The following is a 23792-nucleotide window of genomic DNA, read 5'->3' on the forward strand; positions in this document are numbered from 1 at the left end:
ACAAAGGAGCCTTGTAGCGTGTAATGACCATTACATCCCGGGTGCCTCCATATTTTAATTAATGTCCTCAGCTAACAAACGACACTCTGAAGGATCGTTCCCCTCTCGTTCTTCTCATTTGCCCCATCCGCCATGTGAAATTAAATCATTATTCCTATTTATTTGCTGCTCAAGCCAACAGAAGCGTCAATACAACGCCATTTGGATGTCAGTCGAAAGAAAAACGGCGTCATTAGGGGAAAAGAGGAAAATAATTTGCGTTATGTACCCAAATATGTACGTAGAGCCTCGATTACATTTGCTGGAATACTTTTGTTTTTTAAACAAATAGTTGGGGGTAAAGCATCATCATAGCCTAATCGTCTACTGATTTATCCATCGGCGGCCGCACATTCATTGTTCGTTTTAATGATTTATTTTGATTTGTATTTCATGTATTTAATTTTATTTGTATTTTTCTATTTAATTGCAAGTTATTTTCAACTTTAGTATGAATTTCTTTCAAGTCAAAGTTGTACTCTCATTAATTTATTTTACATTTTTCATTTCAGTAACTTATTTCATTGATTTGTTACAATTATATAATTCTGAAATATAATTTGATTCAATTATTCATTTCATTGTTTTATACAATTATAACGATGAAGTTCAAGTGGAACCATCTTCTGTGCGCACAACATTTCCATCAGCTCTGAAAGATTAGAGTCACTGAAGGCTCCCGTAAGCCTTCATCTTGCTTTACGGCCTTCAAAATGTCTCGGGTACGCGTTATACGCTCACGTGGGCCAGCAATAATTGAAATGTCAAGCGGCCCCCGTATTTGTGGAGCCGTACTGTCCGCAACGTTATGAATAATATCTGCAGAGATTCAACTCAATCGTGTGAGTCACGGCTTGGCCGGGGAAGGGGGGTCTTGGGGAGGACCTGCAAGTTCAGCTGCCCTCCAGTCAACCTTCCACTGCATGACTATGAATAATGCATGTGTATGTCAGATTTATTTTAGCCTGAGCGGACGCGACGTTAAATAAGTCTTCAAGTGGACAATTTGTGCATTTTGGCCTTGGAGAAGCTCGAGTGTCTTTAGCAAAATGCCGTGATGAGGAATGTTGGGAATGGATGACATCTGGGCCAGAGGAGAGCAAATCCAACGTTCATGCTGCTCTGCTTGACTGCGCAGAGAAAAGGTGGAGGAGCGATTTTTTTTTTTTTTCCAAAGTCTGAGTTGACAGCTTGCGCCTAGGGATGGCGTGGCCACTTCAGAGCGCCTCATTGTCAACCATGAGTGCATGCACGTCATGGAGAGAAGGTGAAAAAATGAGGAGGAGGAGGGGGGGGGGTCAGAGTCTAACGTGGCAGCCGGCATGTGGAAAAGGTTACAAAGGAGTGACAGAAATTTCCTGTGGAGAGATTGCATATTGGACCGGAGGGTTTCCACCACTGACATCGAGACGAGGCCCGCTCGGGGGACTAGAAAGTCCCGTCGGACTGTCGGCGACACCGCTAAACTCGATTTCAGAACTTCCCAGGCTCCGAGAAAGTCACGCTAATGGCATGGCCGGGATGAAAAAAAAAAAAAAAGCAACCCGAGAAGGGAGGCCAGAGTCTGAGTGACCGCACGGTCGTTTCGTCTACAGTCCCTGCAAACTATTAGCGGACACACGACACCAGGAAACCCGATTCGGCACGCACAAATGCACATCGGGAAAATCTATGACAGCATTAGGGCCGAAAGGATTTCGACCAGAACTGTGGTAGAAAGGACATAAAACAGGAGGATTCACATGAATAAGGCAAAACCCAATTCGGATTTTCACAGTTTGGTTTTAGTATTTCTGGACTTTATTTGGGCAAAGTGACTGATTCCTCACGATGCGTCCCACACGCACGAGTTCCACCACGTGAATATGGAGAAAGAAGAAAAATGGAGAGGAAAAACAACTCTTCCGCCCAAAAATAGCATACACACACATATAGCGAATGTTTTGATATGAACTCGTAATTGGATGCTGATCAGGTGCCAGACAAGTGGCAGCCAAGGATACGAGGGCGCAAGTGGAGACTATTAATATAGAGCAGGCTGTTTATGAGGGAAGAGTGGAAATGACGAGGAGAATCTTTGGATTAGCTTTGTGTTTCTACTCTCGGGAAAAGCGGGGATAGACGGCGGCTTCGGCGGAAAGACATTTGGAATTCAGGAAACGAGCGGGCGGTATTACTTTACTTCAATAAGTGCTATAAATGAATGAAGGTCATCCGATTCAATGAGGTTTAAAAAAAAAAACCTTTGGGAAAGTCACAATTTGGCTTTTTTTTTTGCTCCTAGTTTATCTATCGTTTGCAAATTGATGCATCATCATTCAAGCAGATTATTTGTGGCCTCCTGGCATATAATAAGATGTAAGATCATTAAAATTTGATTCAAATGGAGTCCAACAACGCGAAAGAGCGCGTCTTAGCTACCTTCCACGCTGTGCAGCTTAATGGAGTGTTTGTCACCGAGAGGGGAAGCGAACGGTTTCGCTCTGACTAATGTTGCTATAAACAGAAGCCGAGCGCTCCACTTGCTTACATTTTTAGCTTTTTTTTTTTCTTTTCTCATGTTTCCAACACATAGCATCGCAATAAATCTTTCTCGTTTGGAATGCGGTAAGAGATAAAGGAGGCCACGAAATTTGGGCCGTTTTTGCAACTTGTGTTTGGTTTTAAGGTCGCTACTCAAAATGAGGTTCCCGGACTCCCATGGGTCCGCCACTTCGAGTCAGCAAAATTATTTCGAACAGATTGTGCTGCATAATTTTATGATGGGAACCAGCTCACCAATAAAAAAAATAAAAAAAATTAAGCAACATATATTCAAACTCTGATTCTCCCCTGACTTTACAATTTTTTTTTTTTCCTCTCTTCATTATGCTCGCTACCAGCATTGAGGGCAATTATTCTTCCCTCATCCACAACAAGCTGCTAAATATTCATGCCAACCCCCCAACGCTGTTACACGCCTGTAATGGGCCCATTAGAAGCACCCGCGGGCTTCCCGCCTGATAACAGGGTGGGTAAGCGTGCCACATGAATGGAAGGGGGGGGGTGGGGGCAAGGGCACCTTATGCAGAACGTGCGGGTCAGGCGGCAGATGTTTGGCCGCTATTAAAACTTGACTTTTTTACAGTGCAGATGCTTCACTTGCATTTAGTTACACCCTCTCTTTTTCCACTGGCTCACTTGTTACACACAGTGTGTGTTGTACTTGTGTAAATTACCCTTTGGAGGTTCCCCTACAGGTGGAAGGTGAAGGTTACAGCATAGCACTAACCTGTTTTTTTTTTTAAATACACTGATTTCAAAAGCATTCTACTTTTTGAACTTGCAGCTTTAGCAGCAACACGGCGGTGACCTGCAGTTGCCATAGCAACAACAGACATCTGTAAATTACATTTTTTTGTGCAGCACATATTTTTCAAGGTAACTAATGAAATATTGTGGCTACATATTTTTATGTATTTTTAAACGGCCCTTCGAAAAATAAAGTGACAGCAGAGCGAGTTTAAATAACATTTACTTTCTCTCTATCTCACAAACACAAATTACAAAAGGTGACCACGGAAGAGTTACGAGGAGCAAGTAAATGGAGATGATTGACCATTAAAAGTTGTTGGACCGCGTCTTTCGGTCTGTGAACAATAACAACGATAAGCTGCAAATTCACTCATAAGCAACCCGACCACATTCTGGTCGTGGAAGGCAAACAATTTGGGGGAGAGAGAAAGGGATCAAACTATTTACACAGCAAATAAAAATACAACGGCGGCAACAGCGGCAAGGCTTAGGATAATCAGTCTTCTTCTTGCAAGGAGGGAATGGGTTCTTCATAATCAAACTTCACTTGAATTATGTCTTAAAAAAATAAAAATAAAACAGTGACTGGACTGCCAGAGGAACCATTTAACCACATAAAACGTGAAAAAGCAGGCATTGTGGCCAGTGTGCTTCAAATCCACTTAATTAGTGAAAACGGGGAACAAGAAAACTCCGCCGGTGCTGATCATAGGACAAGAAAACGCCAAGAAACAAGCTTGGGATGACTTTTTTTTTTTTTTATCATTTCCATAAAGATGGCCGTGTTGGTGAAGGAGTGGAGGGGAGGGAGGTAGCAAGGATAAAATGGTGGTCTACGTTGACAATGAAGGCTTCCCTTTGTTTGAAAAGTAATGTGGAAGACATCCGATTCGGACTTCATCATAATAGACAATTAAAATACTGATCCAACTATGTGCTTACACGCCACACACAAAAAAAAAAAAACTTGATTAGCTTAACTTGCCCTTGCGGGTAAACATATTAAACTGCCTCCAACAATAAATTTAAAGAGCTATTTTAAAAAACAAATAATTAAAAAAAAAATTGTCAACACACTAAAATCATATATATATACACAAACACCAAAAAGAAAGGGGTTGGGGGGGGGGACAACAGCCAGGAATTCCAACAGGAAGCAATTTGAAGGATTTCCAGTCCCTGTCACAGCCTTTTCCCTTTTCTTTTTTTAGAAGATGCGCTTGCGCTTCAGGTAGGAGTCCGCGTAATGGCCTCCCAGGCCCTGGGAGTGCTGGCCCACGTAGCCGCCTTCGGGGCTCGGCTCCGGAGACGGGATGAGGCGGGAGAAGACGCGCTTGTGGCTCCCGATGGGGGTCTAAAGTAGAGGTTGGGAAGGTAGGCGTTGATGGCATGAAATTGAAAATTTGGGGGGGGGGGGGCGCTCCAAGTGTATCACATCTTTCTCTCTGGGTTTAGTTTAAGCGGCAAAGATGGAAATATGCCCCCGGTCTGGCCATTTTGTTGGTGCTTAAGATTTTTGGGAAAAATTGGAAGGGGTGAGTGGAACTTTTGGTGCAACTGCAATTAAGAACGACAATTCTTGGTCGGCAAGTCCGATAACGATCCTGATCATTTGAATTTTCAAATTCTAATCGGAGCGGCTATGGACACCCTTGCAATCGGCATAGCATTTAAGGCACTTTTTGGTATGAACACGCGACACGCATACGATACAGACATCTTACTATCAACCCGTAAGCATATTTTCGTAGTTCGTTTCTGATTTTCTTTGGTAAACATTTCCTATTCCACTATTATCTCCCCAGAGCAGCCAATTCACATTTAAAAGGCTGTCTTGCTTGTGATGCCCAGTGACTGGGTGTCCTAATTTCCAAGTATTCAATCATGTTTTTACTCTTTATATTGTTTTTTTTAGGTGTAGCAAAGGCTCTCTGTTCTTCTTATGTAAAAAGGAATTACCTTCATTGTGTTGACAAGTCCTGGAGAGTAGTCAGAGGTGTGGCTCACAGGTGGCATGCCCACCGCCTGAGTAGAAATAAACTACTTTTAGTACTCAAACATCTGCAAAGGTGATTGAACGGGACCATTTTTCGCCTTTAGCTAGCTACCCCTCCCCCCACCTCCCCACATGTACATACACAGACCGACAAGCAAAAATCAATAGTGCAGCATTGAAGAGAAGGCTTTAAAAAAAGAAATAAATAAAACGTGACATCAGCCTCAGACTCACCCTGTTGAGCTGGCCGGGAGGCAGGCAGCCATTAGCGGAGGCGTCCGAGCTGAAATACGAGGACGGGGGCGGACTGGGCGGCAAACTAAAGTGGCGCTGGTCCAAGTCTGACGGACGCGAGAGCTGCATTAACCAAACACAGAGGGGGGTTGTCAAACTGCTGCCAAGGTGCCATCCACTTCATCTCATTCAGATGATTAAAAATGTGGAGCTTACCTGCTGTCCGAAGCTTGTCAAGTCACCCATGTGGTGATTCTCCTGCTCCTCGTACAAGTGCTGCAACTGATCCTAAGCGCAAATATCAGGGGGAAAAAAACTCAACTCATGATCACAATGGCTGCAATATACCTCCAAAATGGCGACTGTAGACGTTTACAGGAAGGAAGTTGGCCACAAGCAGACATGACATCGCTTACCTGGTGGACAGGACGATATTCGGCATTGTACGAGTCTTGGTAGCGCAGGCTGTAGCTGGGGTGCATGCTGAGGTGCTGGTTAGAGACGTTGCTTAGCGTGGGTCTCTTCCTGTACGGGTGAGGTCTGCAGTTGGCTCCTGGAGGACACGCCGGACATGAAACGCTCATCTCTTGACAGGAGCGCTCGGATGGTCGTGCCACGCTCACCTGAGGGAAACCCATTGTTGGCAGAGAGAAAGGAACTCTGGGGTGGAGTCACATCTTTGGTGGGGTCTCCTAGGATGGGGACCTGGGGAAGCCCAATAACGTTAACAGGACTAATCTTCCCGACTAAAATGTCTACATTGGCTATTTTCTATTTTTAATTGAGGCCATTTCAAAAGCATAACGGGATTACAGAAGATTAAGCAGCCAAACGAGGCGTGCAGTTTGGCGGCTTGCGGCGCTGTGGGGTCTCACCGCCTGCGCCGTCAGACCGTCTGGTCCCATCATGCCGCCCAGCAGCGGCACAGACAGACCCTGCAGAGTCGGGGAGGGAGTCTGCGGGAAGCTGGGGGACTCTTGATCCCTTGCCATGGCTCTGCTCATGGGCGCAGGCTTCAACAGGGGAAGAGGGTCCAGACCTGAGACCACACCACCTGTGTGTAGTAGAATTAAAAAAAAAAATTAAAAAAAGATGTTTTAATTTTGGAAATGAATCCATGGGGTGACATTGGAGCTGTGTCAGACCTTGAGGCAGATCTCCGAGCAGATGGATTCCCTGCTGGACGGGCAGCGGGGCCAGAGGATTCTCCGCCAGGAGTCCTGCCTGCTGGGCAATGGAGAAAAAGAGCAGAGGCTGAGCGGCAAGGGAAGGTCACAAGCGGTCCAGTTGTGGTAAGGCACTCAACTCACACGCCGTGCAAAAACACCACACCATTGCATACTCACCACCTTTAGTTGCCTTGGAGCACCCTATACTAAATATGCGAGCGTGAATTAAAAAACATCAAGTCAAAAAAAATCTAGCTATTTTTTTGCAGCCGTTATTGCTCGGCGGAAAGTGACTGCTCTGTTGAACTCTCTTGAGTGGCACGTCTTGAGGAGCTGCGACGCGAGGACGAGGAGCCTTGTCAAAATGGAGCAGAGTGCGTCCCGGAGAAGATCCCGAGTGCCGTGACAGTCTGTTCCATATAAGAGTCGAGTGATGTGAGAGAGATGACGAAATGAGACTGGTGAACTGAACCCTATTTTCTGTTTGCCTGTTGCTCCCCAAGGGATGAGCTTTGGGCTGTTACACAACGACAGTTGCTTGTTTTGTTTTTTTACTTTGGTAGCAAACGTCATGGGCCACTTCTCTCTCAAATGAGCGTTATTATCTCATCTTATCTAAGGCAGACTTGTTTGGTTTTCATTAGATGGCGCACGCATACCGAATGAAGCAGCAGGTGAACGAGCGGATGTTCTCGTTTTGTTACGTGACGGTGTGAACAGGGAGAAAGCACTTCGCACGGTCACGCAAAAACAGCATTAGCACTCACACAGGGCACTAGAGGGCCTTCGAGACTGTACAGCACCTGAGCCCAAAGAAGAGGATTTCCCAGAAAGGCTTGCTGATGGCAAAGTGGGAAGGAGAGCAGGGGATGAGTGCGTTATGAGGATGAATCAACCCCTTCGAGTGGTTAAGGGTAGAGCGAGGGGAGAAAAGAAAAAAAAAACCCCCCCCCCAAAAAAAGAGGTTGGCACCTGCTGGGCTTTCGCCTGATTTTGTAGCAGCAACTGGAGTAGCATGGCGGGGAGGGCCGGGTTGGCGAGCAGCGGCATGGCGGGGGCCGCCCCGAGAAGGCCTGCGCGGCAGGACGTCAGGTGCGCCGGTACAAAGGGAGACAAAGTAGGAAGAAGTGCTCGTCACCTTGTTTGTGGCCCTGCGACAACGGGTTGAGCAACATCTGGAGTGCGGCCGGGTTGTTCAGGCCCGAGAGGATCTGCATGGCGGTGGGATCTGGGAGGAGACCCTTGCCCCTGCTCACAAACTGTATTGATTGATTATTTCCTATGGTCATTCTGAACAAACTGGAGGTCAACCCAGCAGCCCAAAAGCGGGCTCGGTGCACTTACCATAGTCTGGGCAGCGATCAAAGCGGCCAGCATGCTCCGCCCGGGTGGACCGGGGGCACAGAAGGACGCCCTGATGTGCGTGCCACCCAGCAGACGGCCGTCTAACAGCTGCTGAGCCTCTTCGGCCATGTCAGCCGCGGCAAACTCCAGCACCGCAAAACGCCGAAAACTTCCATCTTGTCCTTGGGCCAACTGCAAAGGAAAAAACCAACAACAGGTCAATTAAAACCAAAACGAACAAGCAAGCACTGCCCCTTGAACTTATTTACCAATTAATTGTTTTTTTTTTTTTTGCCACAATTGGTAGAACAACAACTAAAAAAAGACTAGAAAATGGTTGACCATATGTCTGCTCTAAAGGGACACTGTCATTCCAGAAACATCTGCTGAATGACACCACCTGGGGAAGAGTCAGGTGGTCATCACCATGGAAACCAGCAATGCAATCTAGGCTAAAGGTGAACGGCAGTGCGAGATGACTAATGGATTTTCCTCCCACAATTACAATATCCTCTTCCATCAGGTCAAGTGCACCCTTGTTTTCCGTCACAAAAATGGCTACCAAGTGCATGCCAAAGCAGCAGGTGGCGCTCCTACCCAGATCGCAAAAGAGTGGGCACAAATGAACTACAATGCCATGTTGTAACATTTCTAGAACATGTCTCTGATCAGAGACCGGGTCACCGTGGAGTGGTGAAGTTTCTTCTCAATGTTGTGCTCTGACCTGACAGAAGACTGGCCGATGAGCGTCGACCAGCAGGTTGCAGATGTCTTGGGCGGTCACGACACTCTGAGGCAGGCGGTCCACACAGAGACACTTGGAGTGCAGCAGCGGGTACGTTAGCGAGCCCACTTCGGTCCAGTGCACGTAGAGCATGCGCGAGCCCAGCTGCTTCCCAAGCAGCTCCGACTTAGCCCGGGCCGCAGAGTCCTTCTTCATGTAGTCCACAAAGCCGTAGCCCTTGGAGCGGCCGCTGGACGCCCGGTACACCAGGAAGCAGCGCTCCAGGTTGCCGAAGGGGCGCACCAGCTCCTCGAACTGCTGCTGGGTGAAGGAGCGCGGCAAGTTGGCGATGCACAGCAGGGCGTCGGTGGGCTGCAACTGCACTGAGATTTCCCGATCGCGGAGCATGTGCTGGTGAAACTCCTTGATGGCGCTCTGCGCCTGTTCACCGTTGAGCAGCGTCACAAAGGCTGCGGGGTGAGAAGAATGATCAAACGTGAGTCAGGCAATTGGGCTAATAATAGTTTGAACAAAACATGGCTTGTCAATATGGGGGTAGGCGAACATTACTCACCTGTGCCCTTGTATTTGTCTACAAAGCAGTACTTTAGGTCATAGTTGCACAGCAGCTCATGAACCTCCTGGAATAAGAGGAAAAAAAATCATTTACTCATAAAAATATACAATAACAAATTTTGACGACGCATCTGTTGATACTTCTACATTCTAACGGGAGATGTTAGCCTAAATTGTATTCTTTACTGTTTATGATCGGTGGCTAACCAGCAGGAAAGTGCACCTGTAGGGCGCTGGGAATGGGAGGAGATGGATGTACCGAGGCCCATGACAGAGTCTTTGTTGGGAACAGAAAATTGTTCTACGCTGCGTTTGTCCATTCACAAACTATGTTCAGTGCTGTCGAGCACTTTCTGAAGCGTTTTGTCCACACGCCTTCCACCTTTTGTTAGAACACAGCTCGCATCTCGAAACCCCACCAACGACTAAAACCCCCTCTCTTTTCCTGAACAATGGTATTTCCCGCAGGCCCCACCGCTCCCCACGAGTCAGGCACGTTCCAAACATAATTGGGGGGGGGGGGGGGCATGAAAGACACGTTTATGTGATTAAATTTAAACTTTGGCTCAACATAGAATGAATAAGTACAAGCTTAATGTGTGACTGAGCCGCAATTGTGACTGGGACAGTCGTCCAATTAATTTAAATCCCCGGGGTGGACGTTCGCGAGGCCTGACAGGCGGCTCAGGCCGCATTTGACAGATAACTGACCGGCTGGAGTTTAATGATGTTAAACACGAACATATTGATTTGAAAGCACAATTTACAAATACAGTAATTCGTTTGTACAGTAAAGTGCGTCAATTTTTGAGTAGACTGTTCAATATGGGCAATTGGGTTACTAATTGACGTTAACAACTATTGTGGAGTTTAATGGCCAAAAGGCTAACAAAACTAGCATAGCAGGGCTAGGTTAACACTTGTCACAACTTCTGTCACTCAATCACTAAAAGTTTTAATCATACCTGATTGCTGACGTCAGACGGCAGATTTTTAATGATAATCTTCCTGCGGTTGTAAAACTCTCGCCGAGTTCTCTCCAAACGGCGCTGAATCTCTTGTGGGCTCAGTGGTGTCCAGTCTTCGTCGGCCCTCCGCTGACCCTCGCTGTGTCCCGGTGTTGGGACGTCTTCGCCGACTTCGAGCTCCGGATGCCGCCGTTCTCCGGGCCTCCACTTTTCACGGTCGGTGGGTGCAGCGAGGTCGTACTTTTCGTCAAGCGGACGGGAGATGGAGCCGAGCGCTGTGTCTGTAGTCTCTTCTTTGGCGTTTGCGCTCACAGACACGACGGCCGCCATCACTCGACTCGTTGGAAGTTTTAGTTGCTCTGGAAAAGCCAGTCGCATTTGAGCAGTTTAAACAATACACACATGGACACAACGCCGTCTCTGATTGGACAAAACAAGTGACGTCAGTGGGTGGGGTTACGTTGTGTTTGAGCCTTACCCTAAACCGGAAATGACCCAATATGATGGTCAAGGAGGGATCAGATTCGATTTTTGTTTTTAAATGCAACTTGAAATTCTGCCCAATATTTTTTATACATTCGTCATTTATACATAGTTTTCTGTTTTTGTTCAATAATGTGCATTAACTAGTGTGTGTGCTGAAAATATTAAAGAAGGTAAATAATAATAAATCCTCATTATTATTCTTAGAACTATTAATTTACTTTTGCACCGTCTGTATTAAAGTGTATGTTCATTTAAAAATTGTCTGCACCATTTTGCTTGTTGAAAAGTAAGCAGCCTTACGATGCAAAAAAAATGAGCAAGTCCCTCTGTGTACTCCACCACACAGAGACTAAGACCAACATGAAAGCTTTCGTATAATTCCCAGGGACCCTTCTGGAAACATTTGCTACAGAATTATCCAGTAAGTGTATGAACTGGTGCCAACCCATCATGAATGTCCATTGCAATACACAATGGTTCAAAAAAGAAAACAACAAAGGGAATGTGGAAAAAATATTTATCAAATCAACAAACTATTTCAGGATTTAAAAAAAATAAAAAATCTAATGCAAAATCTAACAACCTTGGAAATGTACAAAAATTAAACGAGCAATTGCGTAAGTTGACAGTCTCTCAGTCTGTTGACCTTTCCTTGTGATGCTCCGTGTTTATCACAATAATGCCAGACCACAATTTGTGGAGGAAGGCAGCTGACATTTGTAAATGCATTTCTAAGTGGTAGTCAAGCAAACAGATTGAAGTCAAGATCGAAAAATGTCAACACTCGGCTGTGAGCGGATATATTCCAACTGCTCAAACAAAGCATGGAACGACGGCCTTTCTGCAGGATCTTCATGCCAACACTGCATGGTTATTCTCCTCAGCTGTCCTCAGGGAAGAGGACACAGCATTAGATACCCAGTAAAGCCCTAGAATAGATGTCATAATATTTTGGGGATTTTACCTCAGGTGGGCAGTTTTTGGGACAAGGCAAGCGCTGCCGCTCCTCCAACAAGACGATGAGCGCATTCACAGTCATCTCTCTGGGGGACGAGGACAACGCCGCCATCTTGCAAAACATCTACAAATCAAAGACATGGTGTGTTTGAAACACAGTCACATACAAATGTGCATTTTGGGCTGGGCTTCACAAGGCAAGCCGCGGCGTACCTCGGGAGGGCTTTGGCTCGGATTACAGCGGGTCAGGATCTCATAAAGCGTCACACCAAAGGACCAAATGTCGGAGTGAAATGAAAATTTGTTTAGCTTCAGGCACTCGAGGGCATACCTGTGAAACAAAGCATCAAATAACTGTGATAATGCTGGCTAGTGTGTGCATGTGCGTGTGTGTGGATCACAAACTCACCAGAAAACTGGGGTACCACCATCTTCAGACACACGGTAGTAGGTGTTATCCTCGGGGATATATTTAGATAGTCCAAAGTCTGCGATCTTCACTAAGCTTTCATTTTTTACTAAGATGTTACGTGCGGCGAGGTCCCGATGGACGAATCGCTTTGAGTGCAAGTATTCCATCCCCTAGGAACATTTAGGAGATGAAATAGGATGAAACATTATAGGATACAAATAGGATAGAACATTCTAGAGCAAAAAGCAAAAGAGATGGTGAAGAACTCACCTCGCAGATCTGCTGAGCAAACAGCAAGCACTGGGATGTACTCTGCTCTTGTTTTTGAAGGTATTTTTCCAGGCTGCCCAGCGGAAGGAACTCCATTATCAGCTGCACCACCTGTCCTCCTGTCGATGGAGCAAGTTAGAAAGTTGATTTGACCTGTGTGTGTGGAAGGGGGGGGGGCGATTTGCATAACCGATTTGCATAAGCTATGTGAGTACTCGCCCATTTCAGTGCAGCATCCTTTGTACTTGACAATGTTGGTGTGATGGAGAGACTTGATGGTTTCGATCTCCTTCAGCCAGCACTTGGGCAAGGGGCCGTCCTCTTGTTTCAAAGCCTTGACGGCCACCAGCTCTCCCTTGCCGTCGTTGGCCGGGTCGTACATGTACAGCGTGACCGTTCCGAAATTACCCTAAAGTCGGACGATGGAGTTCATCAGCTACATGGAGGGGGGAAAAAAAAAAAAGGGAGGGGGACGACGACTCACCTTTCCCAAGAAGTTCCTCTTTTTCAGATGACGCTTTAGATACACGGTGGACTGAGCCTGAGGAAGAGTCTCACTGGGACATATTTCCGGGTCTGTGCGATTGGAATCATAAAACATGAAACCCCAAGACGAATTGTCATTTCAAGTTGGGAGATCTTTGCAAACGCACTTTTTTTCATGATGTCGATAAGGTCTCGGAGCAAAGAGCAGAAGAGAGGCCGCTCCAAAGGCTCGTAGACGAGACACCTGTTGATGAAGACGGCCACGGCCTGGGAGGACGGCGCTAACAACGTCCCCTTTTGTTGATAGAAGCGCTCTTTCTGCAGAGAGGAGCCAGATGTTGATTGGATTCCTAGCCGTCGCTACATCCGGGACAGCGACGGCTTCCGACCTCCAGCAACGTGGCGTCGCTCATGGGGAGCTGGCCGTCGTTGCAGATTTCCAGCAGCGTGACGCCGAAGCTCCACTGGTCAGCGCCCGGGCCGACGGGCGCCTTGCTGTGAACGCACTCGGGTGCGATCCAGGGAATGCGCTCGACTCGCTCTGTGGCAAGGAGAGCGCTTGGAAATGTCATTTTTGGACCAAAGCAATAAAATTTTATATATATTTTTTTTTTACAATACTGACCTTGCAGGAAAAGTACATTGACGGGGATTCCCGGGTCACTCAGCTTGACTAAAGGAGACGTACCTTCACCCAGACCTCGCCTCGCCACCAGGACATTCCTGGCACAAACGTTTCCATGGGTGACACCTTTAGTCGCCTACAAGAACGCAGAACCCGTTTGAGTAAGCAACCTGTCAGGTATAATAAATGTCACATCTGTCACGAGAACCATTAGTGCCTCTTCAGATGATTTATAACAAGGCTGCATTTACTTAGAAGAAAAAAACATGAAATGGAAAAATCACAGATTGATATTGAGCCTTACGAATATGGCAAAAAAAAAAAAAAATTGGATATGTCTCGGGAAAGCGACACACATTGATATGAGAAAGTATACAAACGTACGAGATAATTTAGGGCACCGGCAAGTTGTTTGGCCACAGTAAATTTCCACCTTGGAGTCAATTTGTCTTTTTCTCGCCGAAGGAAAACGTCGAGAGGTCCAAATTCCACAAACTCCTCCACCATAATATCTGTAGTGGAAGGCGCAAGAGTTTTATCAGACCTATATCAAGATCAATATGAACATGATTAGCATTAGGATATGTATCTATTTATTGATTTTTAGTGTCAAACAGAAGCACTAAGAAAAAGCAGAGAAAGAGTATTTTTGTGCGTGTGTGTGGGCGTGTTGAGGAAGTCGTAAAGAGGGAAGTAGAAGCGTCAGTCGAGTGTGTTCTCACTTTCAGATCCGTTGACAGACAAACCATGGACAAACACCAGGTGATTGTGAGACACCTGGCTCATGAGACTTGCCATCTCAAAAAAAGCCTAAAGCAAGAGAAAATGGAAGTTTGATTTTCAATCGACAGACAAAAGTGGGATCGCTCGCGGTGCGACGGGCGCTTACGGATGTGATGTCATCTTTGCTTTGCTCGAGAACCTTGAGAACCACTTGGACCTTTTCGTACCGATCGCCGGCCAAGTCGTCGTCGTCCTGCCCGTCGGCCGCCGACCCGACTTGCAGATGCGCCGAGTAGATTTGAGTTCTCGTGCCGAAACCCAGATGATGCCCCTGTCCGTAAACGCACCACCCGGCCGTCTCAGCCGCGTAGACCAGAACAAAGGCATCGAAACTTCAACGAACAAACTTCTCACCAGAACGAGGTCTTTGTACTTGATCTGGAAGCATAGCTCCAACTTGTTTGGGGATAGAGTGCGGGCGCTGGCTCCGCCATCTTTGCCACGTCTTCTTACGAGAAGGTTAGAAAGTTCTGCGGCGGACATTTAAAAAAAAGAAACATTTAAACTCAAATTGAAAATTGATGTTCAAGAAAACACAAACCTCCTTGCCGAGGCCGACAGCACTTTTTAATGGTATAGCTTTCCGACTCGGACTTGAGGATGAAGTCCTTCAGGGTGTTTGTGAGTTCCTTCACGGTGGAGAATCTCTCCTGCCAGCCATCCAGCGAGAAGACGGAATCTTTATGCTGGATGCAAAAAAGCTTCTGGCTGCTGGTCGATCCGTTCTGCTGCCCATTGAGAAGTCTTTTTTTAGAACGACGCCGTCACCCGGACCGACATGGCGGCGACTCACCTGCGGTCTGTTTGTCACGGCCAGGACGAGTCGGTGATAGTTGAGGATGCTCCAGCGTACGAGGCAAGCTTCTTCTTCCGCTTGCTCCTTTTTTAACTTGTTTTGCACAAAGTCATCACTGGAAAGAGTCGTAACAGATTAGGTTTCGTCGTCCCGCAATGGGCTTTGAAAACAACAACTCACTGGATTGGTCCGTGCAGTCCGTTAGCTTCACTCAGCAGCACTCTAGGGGGCGCCACCTCGTGACAAAGATAGTGGTGGGCGTCCGCAGTCAGCCGGTAGTATCCATCCAGCAGGGAGATGAAGGAGCGGGCCTCCTGGCCGGAGCTCATCTCAACCTCCTACGTGCGCATTCACAAAGACAACGAGTGGCGCTTAGCAGCCACCTACAGACGCGTTCTAAAGACATGAAAATGCCAGAAAAAGAAAAAAAAGCAGAGTTCTTTGCATATGCATTGGACGGATATAAAAAATAGATTTTAGTGGAAACTCTGCATAAGTGAAGGGGGGGGGGGGGTGCACTAGTTCCAATAGACCGCCACTGAAATAAAAAGCAAAGCGTGGCGAGTCTCCGTATTTTTTTTTTTTTTTAACGTTCTGATCCATGCAGCGCTCTCACCATACATTTGTTGTCCTGAGTGCTAATGCAAACATTAGCTTCACTGAGCCCGATGTGCACGATGTCTGGGAAATCACAGAAGGAGGTCCACTCAACGGACGCGGCTTCGCTCAGCTGGCTGGGACGTCGCTTTGTTTTCCTTCGGTAGTCGCCGCTCATGTTGTTGTTGGTCTGCGTGATCAAACAAGACAAGCAAATGGGGAGTGAGGAAGCAGGAAGCGGTGAATATTTCCTGCGACAATACGACAAACCTTCTCGCAACTGGTTGCTTCCCGCCACTGAAGGCCTTTGGTGGCTGATACCATCAGCTCGTGCGTGGGTGAGGCCTCGCCGTCCCCTACGGAGGAAGCACGGCCGCTCGGAGCTTCGTCGTCCCCGCTCAGCCTCAGGTGGCGCGCGGCGAAGGTCTCGCTGCCAAAACGCGGTGCCAAGCACTCGAGAGCATGGACGTATTTGCAGAAAATCTCCTTCACGTCAGGCTGCTTTGCGTCCATGCTGTGCTGGTAGGTGCGCATGGATCGCTCAAATATCCACCGCAGCCGCATCTTTGTCAGAAGTTTATCTTCTGATATGTGCTTGGCATAAGACTTGGGGATGCATTTTACAAAGCTGGAAGAAAAGAAAAGCAAGTGATATTCAAAAAAATGAGGTCAGCAGGACTCATGGTGCACTTGAGTTTCTGCGAGAATGTTGACATTCTTTATCTTCCCTCATAATAGTGAGACCTTTTGTTTTCTCCCAACATTTGATACTCTAAATAAATAAATAAATATTATAATAATAAATGTAAATATCTCTTGTATAATACTCTTTTTCAAAAAAAGTAGATGACTTTATTCATGCAATATATTTTTAAAATTTGTATATACTTCATGTATTTTTTAAAAATATTTTTGTCAAGTATATTTTTTGCAATTTTATGACTTAACAATTGACATTTTGTCCTCAAAAGCATGACCTAGTAACATTAGTCTTGACAACATGCCTTTAAGAGATTTATGATTTTATGAGGGCAGCGGGACTTTGGCCAACAGCTGATTCGATTGTGCACGTGTCCTGAGTGTCAAAGTCTGCTTTATTGTCAACTTCTTCACATGCCAAGACACACAAAGAGATCGAAATTGCGTTTCTAACTATACCACGGTGACAAGACATATCACATATTTTATACATATATATATATCTATATATTACCTGGTCTTTTTTGCAACCCGTTGCAAGGTGCTGCCCGTCTGCAGCGCCAGGTGAATAAGATGGAGCATGGCCATGCCCAAGCTTTCGCTTTTAAAGCGACTTAGCTCCTCCTCTGTGTTCATGCTCTCAATTGGAATGAGATCATTAACAAAATCGTGTTTAACCTGTCAGTAAGAAGATAGCGCTGTCAGGGGCCTGTCTCGTCAACCCTCTGCGAAGAAGTCTGACGCATACCTGGGCGAATAAATACTCCCCCGATTTGATTTCCAGCACGGCTTGTCCGCTGTCATCGTCGCCGTGCGTCTCACTTTTGACAGTGAAGCGAGTGACATCTGGCTCTTTGTCATTAAGTCCGTGCCAATTGCGAAAGTAGAATCTGCCCGACGACAAAACAGGTATTAGTAGTGAAACAACAGCGCCTTGTTGTGTGCAATAATATATGATCCACCTCATTCGGTAGTGAAGAATGAGACAGGAACCCTCCTCTGGGTGAAAAATGTGATTTGGACTGTACCAGCAGCATGACAAGGGGTCATATAGAGCAAACAACACATGGAATACAGGCGTTATCCCTGTTTAAGACACACAACTGGGGTTACATATAGAACCTGATTTGATACATTAGAGCTGAAAGTCATTCTTCTCACCGACAGCCTCTGCGGCTAAAATGCACAGCTCCTCTGCGGTGACCTGCTCCGCAGCCGTGTGCGACAAATAACGCTCTCCATCGGGGCTCCACAAGAGGTAGATGTGGACGCCGTCATCCTGTGCGGTTACCAGGGATTGCGCTGAGGACCTTTGCCTGGAAAGCTTGGACCACCTCCTGATGGACATGACTGCAGAATCCTGATGAAAAACACACACATTATTAACATGCAAATCTGGATTTTTGGTTTAGTATGATAAAACAATGAATTCTCATTCAATTTGTATTCTGACATCATTCCTGACCATCCACTACAAGTAGTACTGCCAATGTTGATTGATCAAGTTTGACATCTATAGCCTATTTGTTAATGGATTAATGTGCTCCTCTAAATTGCAGGGATGGTCTTTTTGGGGTAACAATTAAATAGCCCAATGAACATCATTTAACATCTACCCGATACGGAAGATGACTAATCCAGATTGTGCAATATCCCTTTTGTGGTTAGTATGGGTGTTCAATTTTGCTACTATAAGATGCAAATAATAGAAAATAAAAAAAAGGAATAATATACCGTATGTATCTTATTTACATTGTGATTAGACTTAGTGAATGATACAAGAACCGTACCGTACCGTCAGGATACATGTGAATTCAGCAATCAGGGAAATAAGACATACAAGTGATTTTACTATAAATAAAAAATAAATAAAAAGGGTTTGGCAGTTTCCGGAAACTTTGTGGAATAAGAGTGATATATTACGTATATTACATATTAACACGAGGATCTGTGTTATATGTCGACGACTAATTAATTACAGTAGCAAACTCGTCATTTTACCGCAACGTTGTGGTAATTACTTCGTCATGACGGAGGACAGCAGCCGAGCTTACCTTTCAACGGCGACCTTTTGCAGGGTTATCGGTTTACAGACCATGTATGATCATAAATTGGCGTTAAGACTTCCATTAAAAGTAGTTATCTTACACCCACCAGCCAACCGACCCGCACTTATTTCTCTCGCGTACGCTCGAAACGTTTTACTTCCTCAAACTAATCCCGGAAGTGACGTATTCAGTAGTGTATCGATAAACGCCTCTACGACAAAAATCTGATTTGTGAGAGGAAAAAAACAGCAAGTGCTGTTTCAGTCTAAAAATTATTTGAATAAATAATAAAAAAAAGTCACTTCCTTTTTGGTGGTATCGACAGTAACGTACACGTCGAAGTAACGCAAATACTTTCAAATCGAAAGTGAAACCAAACACCTGTCAGTTCTGGACTTGTGCCTTTGCAGTGTGAGAGGAAATTGTGTAAATAATCTTGTGAATGATACTCATTTGTTGATGTTAAAGGAAACTGTGACTTGGAAAATATCATTTAAGTGCGTTATCCAAGAAAAATGTCATTTAGATTTTGGGTAAACTGTTCCAAGTTTATATAAAATTGGTGGGAATATACAACCAGACTACAGTGACTGCTCAAGTTCTACGTCTAAAAAAATAATAAAAAACAAACGTGTTTGAAGGGGAAGTAAGAGTCAACAATAATACATACACTACCATTCAAATGTTTGAAATCACCTTGGCAATTTAGTGTTTTCCATGAAAACGAACATAATTGCACAAGGCTTTTTAAAACATCCATTAGCCTTCAAACACAATGAACTATCAGAAGACTAGAAGGATGGTTGCTGGAAATGGGCCTTTCCTGATTCCTGATAAATCTAATTATCCTCATTGAAAGAAATTGCGATTTTATTTTAAAAAATAAGGACATTTCTAAGTGACGCCAAACTTTTCAATGGTAGTGTACTTCAAGCATACAGAACAAATTTTGCGTCCAAGTATTATATATTTAAAAAAAAAAAAAAAAAAAAAAATCAAACAAGCCGTGGTTATTTCCAAGCAGAGTTCATCAAGAATGCGGGGAATTGTGTGACAGGCAAACCTTTACTGGAAAGCTCGATGTGTGTGTCTAGCTCTTTTTTCTTTTCTCACAAGGCAAACTAGTCGCACACCTAAGAGAGTTGCGATGAGTTTGCAGTATGGTTTAATTAAGTACATTCGCAAAGGCTCTGCCCGTCCGTCAGTCCTGCTTGGCGTCTTCAGGCTCCTCTTTCACGTCCTCGTAGACGGCCTCTTCATCTTTGTCGTCGCCCAGCTTGGAGTTGGGCACCCAAAGTCCGGAGTCGATGCAGCGCTTCATGTGCACTTTGGCCTCCTGAATCACAGACAAGAAAAATCGATACGAAATAAATAAAGAGTGAAGCGTGCGTTCGTTCGTTCTAGTAGGTGGGTAAACTTTGAATTTTGAAACTGGGGGCTGGAGGAAGTCGCTTACCGTTGGATCCATTTTGCTAATAACGTCTTGTAACATTTGGATGTCCTTGTCGTCGAAGCATTTCTGCATCTCCTGTAGTTTAAAAAAAAAAAAAAAATGTGAGGAACTTGAAAGTCAAACATTTTGAAGATGGTAACAGGGACCGACCTGTGGTAGAGTCTCGTACACCTCAACGGGATCGAGTCCGCCGGGTCCTAAGCGCTTCTGTCGCTCTTCTTCCTCGTACGCCTTCATGGCCTTCTCGATGCGAATCTTGGCCCTGCCTCGCACGCGCTCCTTGAAAGACTCCAGCTCGTCGTTGAACGCATCCTGATACTGCTGATCGGATGTCTGCGAAGGAAACGCAGTGCCAAACATTCTTTTTTTTTTTTTACAGTGTCTAATAGTATTTTCAGACGCACAACAACCAACCTTGATCTTGGCAAAAAACTGCCGAAAGCATCCTCGGGGGTCCACCTTGAGGCTTTTCGCCAACTCCAGAATGAACTGCATGACGATGGTCTGATGAGCCACTTGCTCCATCAAGCCATGTTTCTGTTGAAAAGAGCCAAGGCAAATGTTTTGTGCCTTTTCAAACATTTGTATCTCTGGGCTAAATAGCTAAAGCCAAAGTTATGATGGCTCTGAAGTTCGATTAACATGAAACACAAAGAACAAATAAAAAACCCCAAAATTAAAAATAACACAAAACGTTAGCTTAGCAATTAGCATGGCTTCTCCTTTCCTTATAATCCTTTTGTGAGAAAACAAACAAGTTTACGAGTAGCCAGCCAAAGCTCGCGGCTGCTAGCTAGCAAGCTACGCTAGGTGACGAGTGACATGTTTCTTATTTTGATGAAGCGCAAATCGGCTCGCCGCAGCAACGAAACCGCCTATTTCGAGCCTTGATCCATCCATCCATCCATCCATCAAGTGAGTTAAAAAAGCGAGGGAGCATTACCTCCTCCACTTCGAGGTCAATGCACATAATGACCAGGTAGTTGGCTGTCTCCTCGCACACCAGATGAGGGTTGTCAGACAAGTACTTTTGGCTGTCATCCCAGCGCCGCAGCATGCCTGAGGGAAACACAACACCAGGGGGGGAAATTGAGCACACCCTCTCAACAGCCAAATAAATGGCCATCCTCACCAAAATGTTTGATTTGCTTCTCATATTTTTCCACAAAGGTCTTATGCTTCTTCTCTTTGTCCTCTTCGGACTCCTCCGACGCTTCGGGTTTGACGTTGACGACACTCTGCAAAAACAGACCCATGAGGTACATCAGGAAACCACAAACGTTAGCTTTTGACAGTTTTATCAACCTCCGTTGGAAAAAAAATTTGTGAGAAGACGCATGGCACTAATGCGTCATTTGAAGAAGCACGGACGAGGTCTGCTTTGAGCACTCATTACACCGAGTTAGCATTTTGCAGTAAAACACAAAAACAGTTTTACTATGATGAATATCAATTTCAATCACAAATTAAGAATTGTGCAGCAGCTAAATAATTTTGCCTAACATGGCCACTAATAAAATAATACATGTGTCATTATTGTAAAGACAGAACGACAAATGAGAAATTCATTTGGGTTAACTTATTAATGGGAAAAAAATGTTTTGTTTTTTTAAATAGTTGATTTGCATTTCACTGCTGTGGTAATGCACAACTTTAAATAAATATGGGTTCAATGTTCTGTCCATGATACTAAGCCTGAGGGGAAGAATGTGCATCTGAAAATTAGACGTGCCTTAGTATGCCAGGTATTGTTAAGTCTCCCAAAATGTACTACAACAGCACCCTCTAGTGGTGCGCAATGGAATGCACACATTAGATGCTACATTTTTTGTAATCCACTACATTGTATTTTTAGTTGTATTTCACTTTTCAACACATCAGATTAGCATGTTTTAGACCTGTTTGTTTTCAAATAAATATTTAGGTACGATTTAACTTTTATGCACAAAATATTTTCACTGATTCCTCAAATTTGAGAATCATGTGCAATACATGTGCTGGCCGCCTACGGGTTGTCCCACCTTGCTGAAGCCTTCTTTGCTCAGCGTGTCCACATTCCACGGCATCTTCTTCTCTTCCCGAGCATGATCTTCCACCTTCTTCTCCCATTCACGCTGCTCCTTCTTCAGTTTCTTCTCCTCCGCCTGCACTTTGCTCAGGTCGGCTTTGCTTTCGTCCGTCGCCGATACGCTCAGCTCTTGGATTTTCTTTTGTACTTCTGACATCTTACGTCGGCACTCGGCGAGTCCCTTGTTGAGATCTTGTGTTTTTTTCTGGAATTCTTCCATTCGATCCACGCGGGCCTAGAAATGACAAGTTGAATTAACACTGCATTGTGACACAACTCATTTATTGTTGTTGTTTTTTTTTATCTCAAATGGGATGAATATGTTTCACCAGTGGAAAAAGGCACACCATTTTATTTGGATATCAAATCAGATTTTTGTTTTGTTTGTTTCACTTATACTGCAATAAAATGTCATCATCCACTACTCGCACATAATGTGCAAGTAAAATGAAGATGTCCAATACTACAAAGTGAGACGCATCAATCAAGACCGAGCATTTTTGTTTACATAGCAATTTAACGCTTGTTTACAAAATGAAATCTCCATTTGTGACACTTCATAGATTTCAATAAACCTCGTGACATCACTAAAAGGTCTTCCCCATCAATTTATACCTGGTGTCTCCACCTGAAGAGGCTCGGAGTGTCGATGTTTGGGTGGGTATCATCTTCGTCGTCCGACACCTCAATGTGGTTCCACACGCTGTAGTCTATTTTGGACATGATAAAAGAAGCTCAAAGCAGCTAGCGTTAGCTTTGTGGGGGGGCTAGTGCGATCCGCTGCCTACCAAATCTAAGATGAAGCAAAGATTCTTAACTCGAAAGTGATTTGGAAGTCCCGTCGTTTTGTCTCAATGAAATCTAAATTGAAAACGGTTTCACTCGGGTTAGCTAGTCATGAAATTCTAGAAAGTACTGCTGAGAATTTCCGGTGTACGTCGTACGTCTGACGTCATTTTACGCCTGCGTGTTGAGCTCCTCCCCAGAAAGGAACCAGCACCGAGATTTGTATTTATAATACAGTAATTAATTGTGGGGTTTTCTTTCTAGTAAAAAAATTAAGTTTTTCAGTAAAATAATTTATGTAAAAAAAGGAAATAATTCCTCTTTGTTTCTGCTCTACGTCGTGCGTCTGACGTCACACGGCGAGTTGTGTTGCGCTATCAGTTCTTAAAGAAACATCACGTCGACTCTGTAGAACATGTGGACAAATAACTGTTTGACATTAATCTCAAAATACGAATGATGTCACGTTGCACCCATTTCATATATTCATATATTTATTTAATAAATTATATTGCAGCCAGTCATGCTTTCTTCTGTTGTCCCACTAGCCGCGTTGTAGGCTACGTGCTGGGTTTCCTTTCCGTGTTTTTTGAATCTTTAAAACCAGAGCAGCAGAGGGAGTTTGCGCCATGCATCCGGCAGCACCGCCGCATGTCATCGATCACATCCGCACACATGCTCTCCACATATTTGTTAGCTGCCGGAATGAAATCAAGTTAGCATTATGCACACATCGTTTGGACAAGAACCGCGATATACCTTGTAAACACGTTTGGATGGCGCAAGCATGCTTTTTGCAAGGATCTTTTGCTGGCATTGCAAAGAGGAAATGTCTTCTGCTTTGGACTTTTTTTCCTCTCTTGTTATGATCACGTGACGCACAGCGAGCCAATGGAATTTGTCACAGCGACATCTATTGACTTTTGATGGTATGGCAGTGTGGCAATGTATTCGAGGAGAAGTTTCTTGAACCATAATACAT

The 23792-nt window shown here is 44.9% G+C and overlaps 4 protein-coding genes across 8 annotated transcripts; all 4 read right to left on the reverse strand.

Moving 5' to 3' along the window:
- Positions 1–3535: 3535 nt before the first annotated feature.
- On the reverse strand, positions 3536–10763 carry raver1 (ribonucleoprotein, PTB-binding 1). 2 transcript variants are annotated; one of them, XM_085934706.1, is made up of 14 exons: positions 10342–10763; positions 9375–9441; positions 8801–9270; positions 8077–8268; positions 7871–7991; positions 7705–7805; positions 6709–6787; positions 6439–6617; positions 6187–6268; positions 5980–6116; positions 5780–5851; positions 5564–5686; positions 5293–5358; positions 3536–4687 (listed from the first exon to the last, which is right to left on the reverse strand). In XM_085934706.1, exons 1-14 carry the CDS (start codon positions 10720–10722, stop codon positions 4541–4543), a joined length of 2217 nt encoding a protein of 738 aa, XP_085790832.1. In that variant the 5' UTR covers positions 10723–10763; the 3' UTR covers positions 3536–4540. The 2 variants fall into 2 exon arrangements, with proteins under 2 accessions (XP_085790832.1, XP_085790831.1); XM_085934705.1 differs by having other exon boundaries at positions 6709–6790.
- Positions 10764–11333: 570 nt separating this feature from the next.
- On the reverse strand, positions 11334–18658 carry tyk2 (tyrosine kinase 2). Of its 4 annotated transcripts, none has more exons than XM_085933395.1 (24): positions 18510–18658; positions 17617–17815; positions 17418–17541; positions 17204–17345; positions 16970–17133; positions 16027–16384; positions 15776–15946; positions 15340–15497; positions 15157–15274; positions 14905–15088; positions 14718–14833; positions 14470–14634; positions 14303–14390; positions 13965–14092; positions 13581–13716; positions 13345–13496; positions 13123–13273; positions 12954–13045; positions 12689–12878; positions 12470–12588; positions 12197–12369; positions 12001–12118; positions 11795–11911; positions 11334–11714 (listed from the first exon to the last, which is right to left on the reverse strand). In XM_085933395.1, the coding sequence occupies exons 2-24, from the start codon at positions 17801–17803 to the stop codon at positions 11592–11594; spliced, it is 3474 nt and encodes a 1157-aa protein (XP_085789521.1). In that variant the 5' UTR covers positions 17804–17815; positions 18510–18658; the 3' UTR covers positions 11334–11591. The 4 variants fall into 4 exon arrangements, with proteins under 4 accessions (XP_085789521.1, XP_085789520.1, XP_085789523.1 ...); XM_085933394.1 differs by having other exon boundaries at positions 14905–15091; XM_085933397.1 differs by lacking the exons at positions 11334–11714; positions 11795–11911; positions 12001–12118 and having other exon boundaries at positions 12193–12369.
- Positions 18659–19472: 814 nt separating this feature from the next.
- LOC147044313 (hsp90 co-chaperone Cdc37-like) lies at positions 19473–22976 on the reverse strand. Its single transcript, XM_085933399.1, has 8 exons — positions 22640–22976; positions 21978–22259; positions 21089–21194; positions 20900–21015; positions 20371–20493; positions 20107–20289; positions 19960–20031; positions 19473–19839 (listed from the first exon to the last, which is right to left on the reverse strand). Exons 1-8 carry the CDS (start codon positions 22745–22747, stop codon positions 19705–19707), a joined length of 1125 nt encoding a protein of 374 aa, XP_085789525.1. The 5' UTR covers positions 22748–22976; the 3' UTR covers positions 19473–19704.
- Positions 22977–23292: 316 nt separating this feature from the next.
- On the reverse strand, positions 23293–23682 carry cmc4 (C-x(9)-C motif containing 4 homolog (S. cerevisiae)). Its single transcript, XM_085933403.1, has 2 exons — positions 23570–23682; positions 23293–23507 (listed from the first exon to the last, which is right to left on the reverse strand). Exons 1-2 carry the CDS (start codon positions 23625–23627, stop codon positions 23371–23373), a joined length of 195 nt encoding a protein of 64 aa, XP_085789529.1. The 5' UTR covers positions 23628–23682; the 3' UTR covers positions 23293–23370.
- Positions 23683–23792: the final 110 nt, after the last annotated feature.

This window comes from Syngnathus leptorhynchus, chromosome 16 (genome assembly GCF_054491065.1).
Source record: "Syngnathus leptorhynchus isolate UIUO chromosome 16, UIUO_Slep, whole genome shotgun sequence".
NCBI lineage: Eukaryota > Metazoa > Chordata > Actinopteri > Syngnathiformes > Syngnathidae > Syngnathus > Syngnathus leptorhynchus.

Bases quoted from the DNA above. Each gene is read 5' to 3' on its own strand.
- raver1 (XM_085934705.1), bottom strand. From the start codon at position 10,722: ATGCGACTGGCTTTTCCAGAGCAACTAAAACTTCCAACGAGTCGAGTG. The intron at 6,117-6,186 runs GTGAGCGTGGCA...CGTGTCCTCCAG, and splicing joins CAACAATGGGTTTCCCTCAG to GAGCCAACTGCAGACCTCAC. The intron at 5,359-5,563 runs GTGAGTCTGAGG...ATTTCTACTCAG, and splicing joins CTCCCGGCCAGCTCAACAGG to GCGGTGGGCATGCCACCTGT.
- tyk2 (XM_085933394.1), bottom strand. From the start codon at position 17,803: ATGTCCATCAGGAGGTGGTCCAAGCTTTCCAGGCAAAGGTCCTCAGCG. The intron at 15,947-16,026 runs GTTTGTCGTATT...TTGATCACGCAG, and splicing joins AAGCAACCAGTTGCGAGAAG to ACCAACAACAACATGAGCGG. The intron at 14,834-14,904 runs GTTTGTGTTTTC...TGTCCGCCGCAG, and splicing joins CTGTCGGCCTCGGCAAGGAG to AACTTTCTAACCTTCTCGTA.
- LOC147044313 (XM_085933399.1), bottom strand. From the start codon at position 22,747: ATGTCCAAAATAGACTACAGCGTGTGGAACCACATTGAGGTGTCGGAC. The intron at 20,290-20,370 runs GTTGGTTGTTGT...TTTCCTTCGCAG, and splicing joins AGTTTTTTGCCAAGATCAAG to ACATCCGATCAGCAGTATCA. The intron at 20,032-20,106 runs GTCGGTCCCTGT...TTTAAACTACAG, and splicing joins TGTACGAGACTCTACCACAG to GAGATGCAGAAATGCTTCGA.
- cmc4 (XM_085933403.1), bottom strand. From the start codon at position 23,627: ATGCCAGCAAAAGATCCTTGCAAAAAGCATGCTTGCGCCATCCAAACG. The intron at 23,508-23,569 runs GTATATCGCGGT...TCATTCCGGCAG, and splicing joins CATCCAAACGTGTTTACAAG to CTAACAAATATGTGGAGAGC.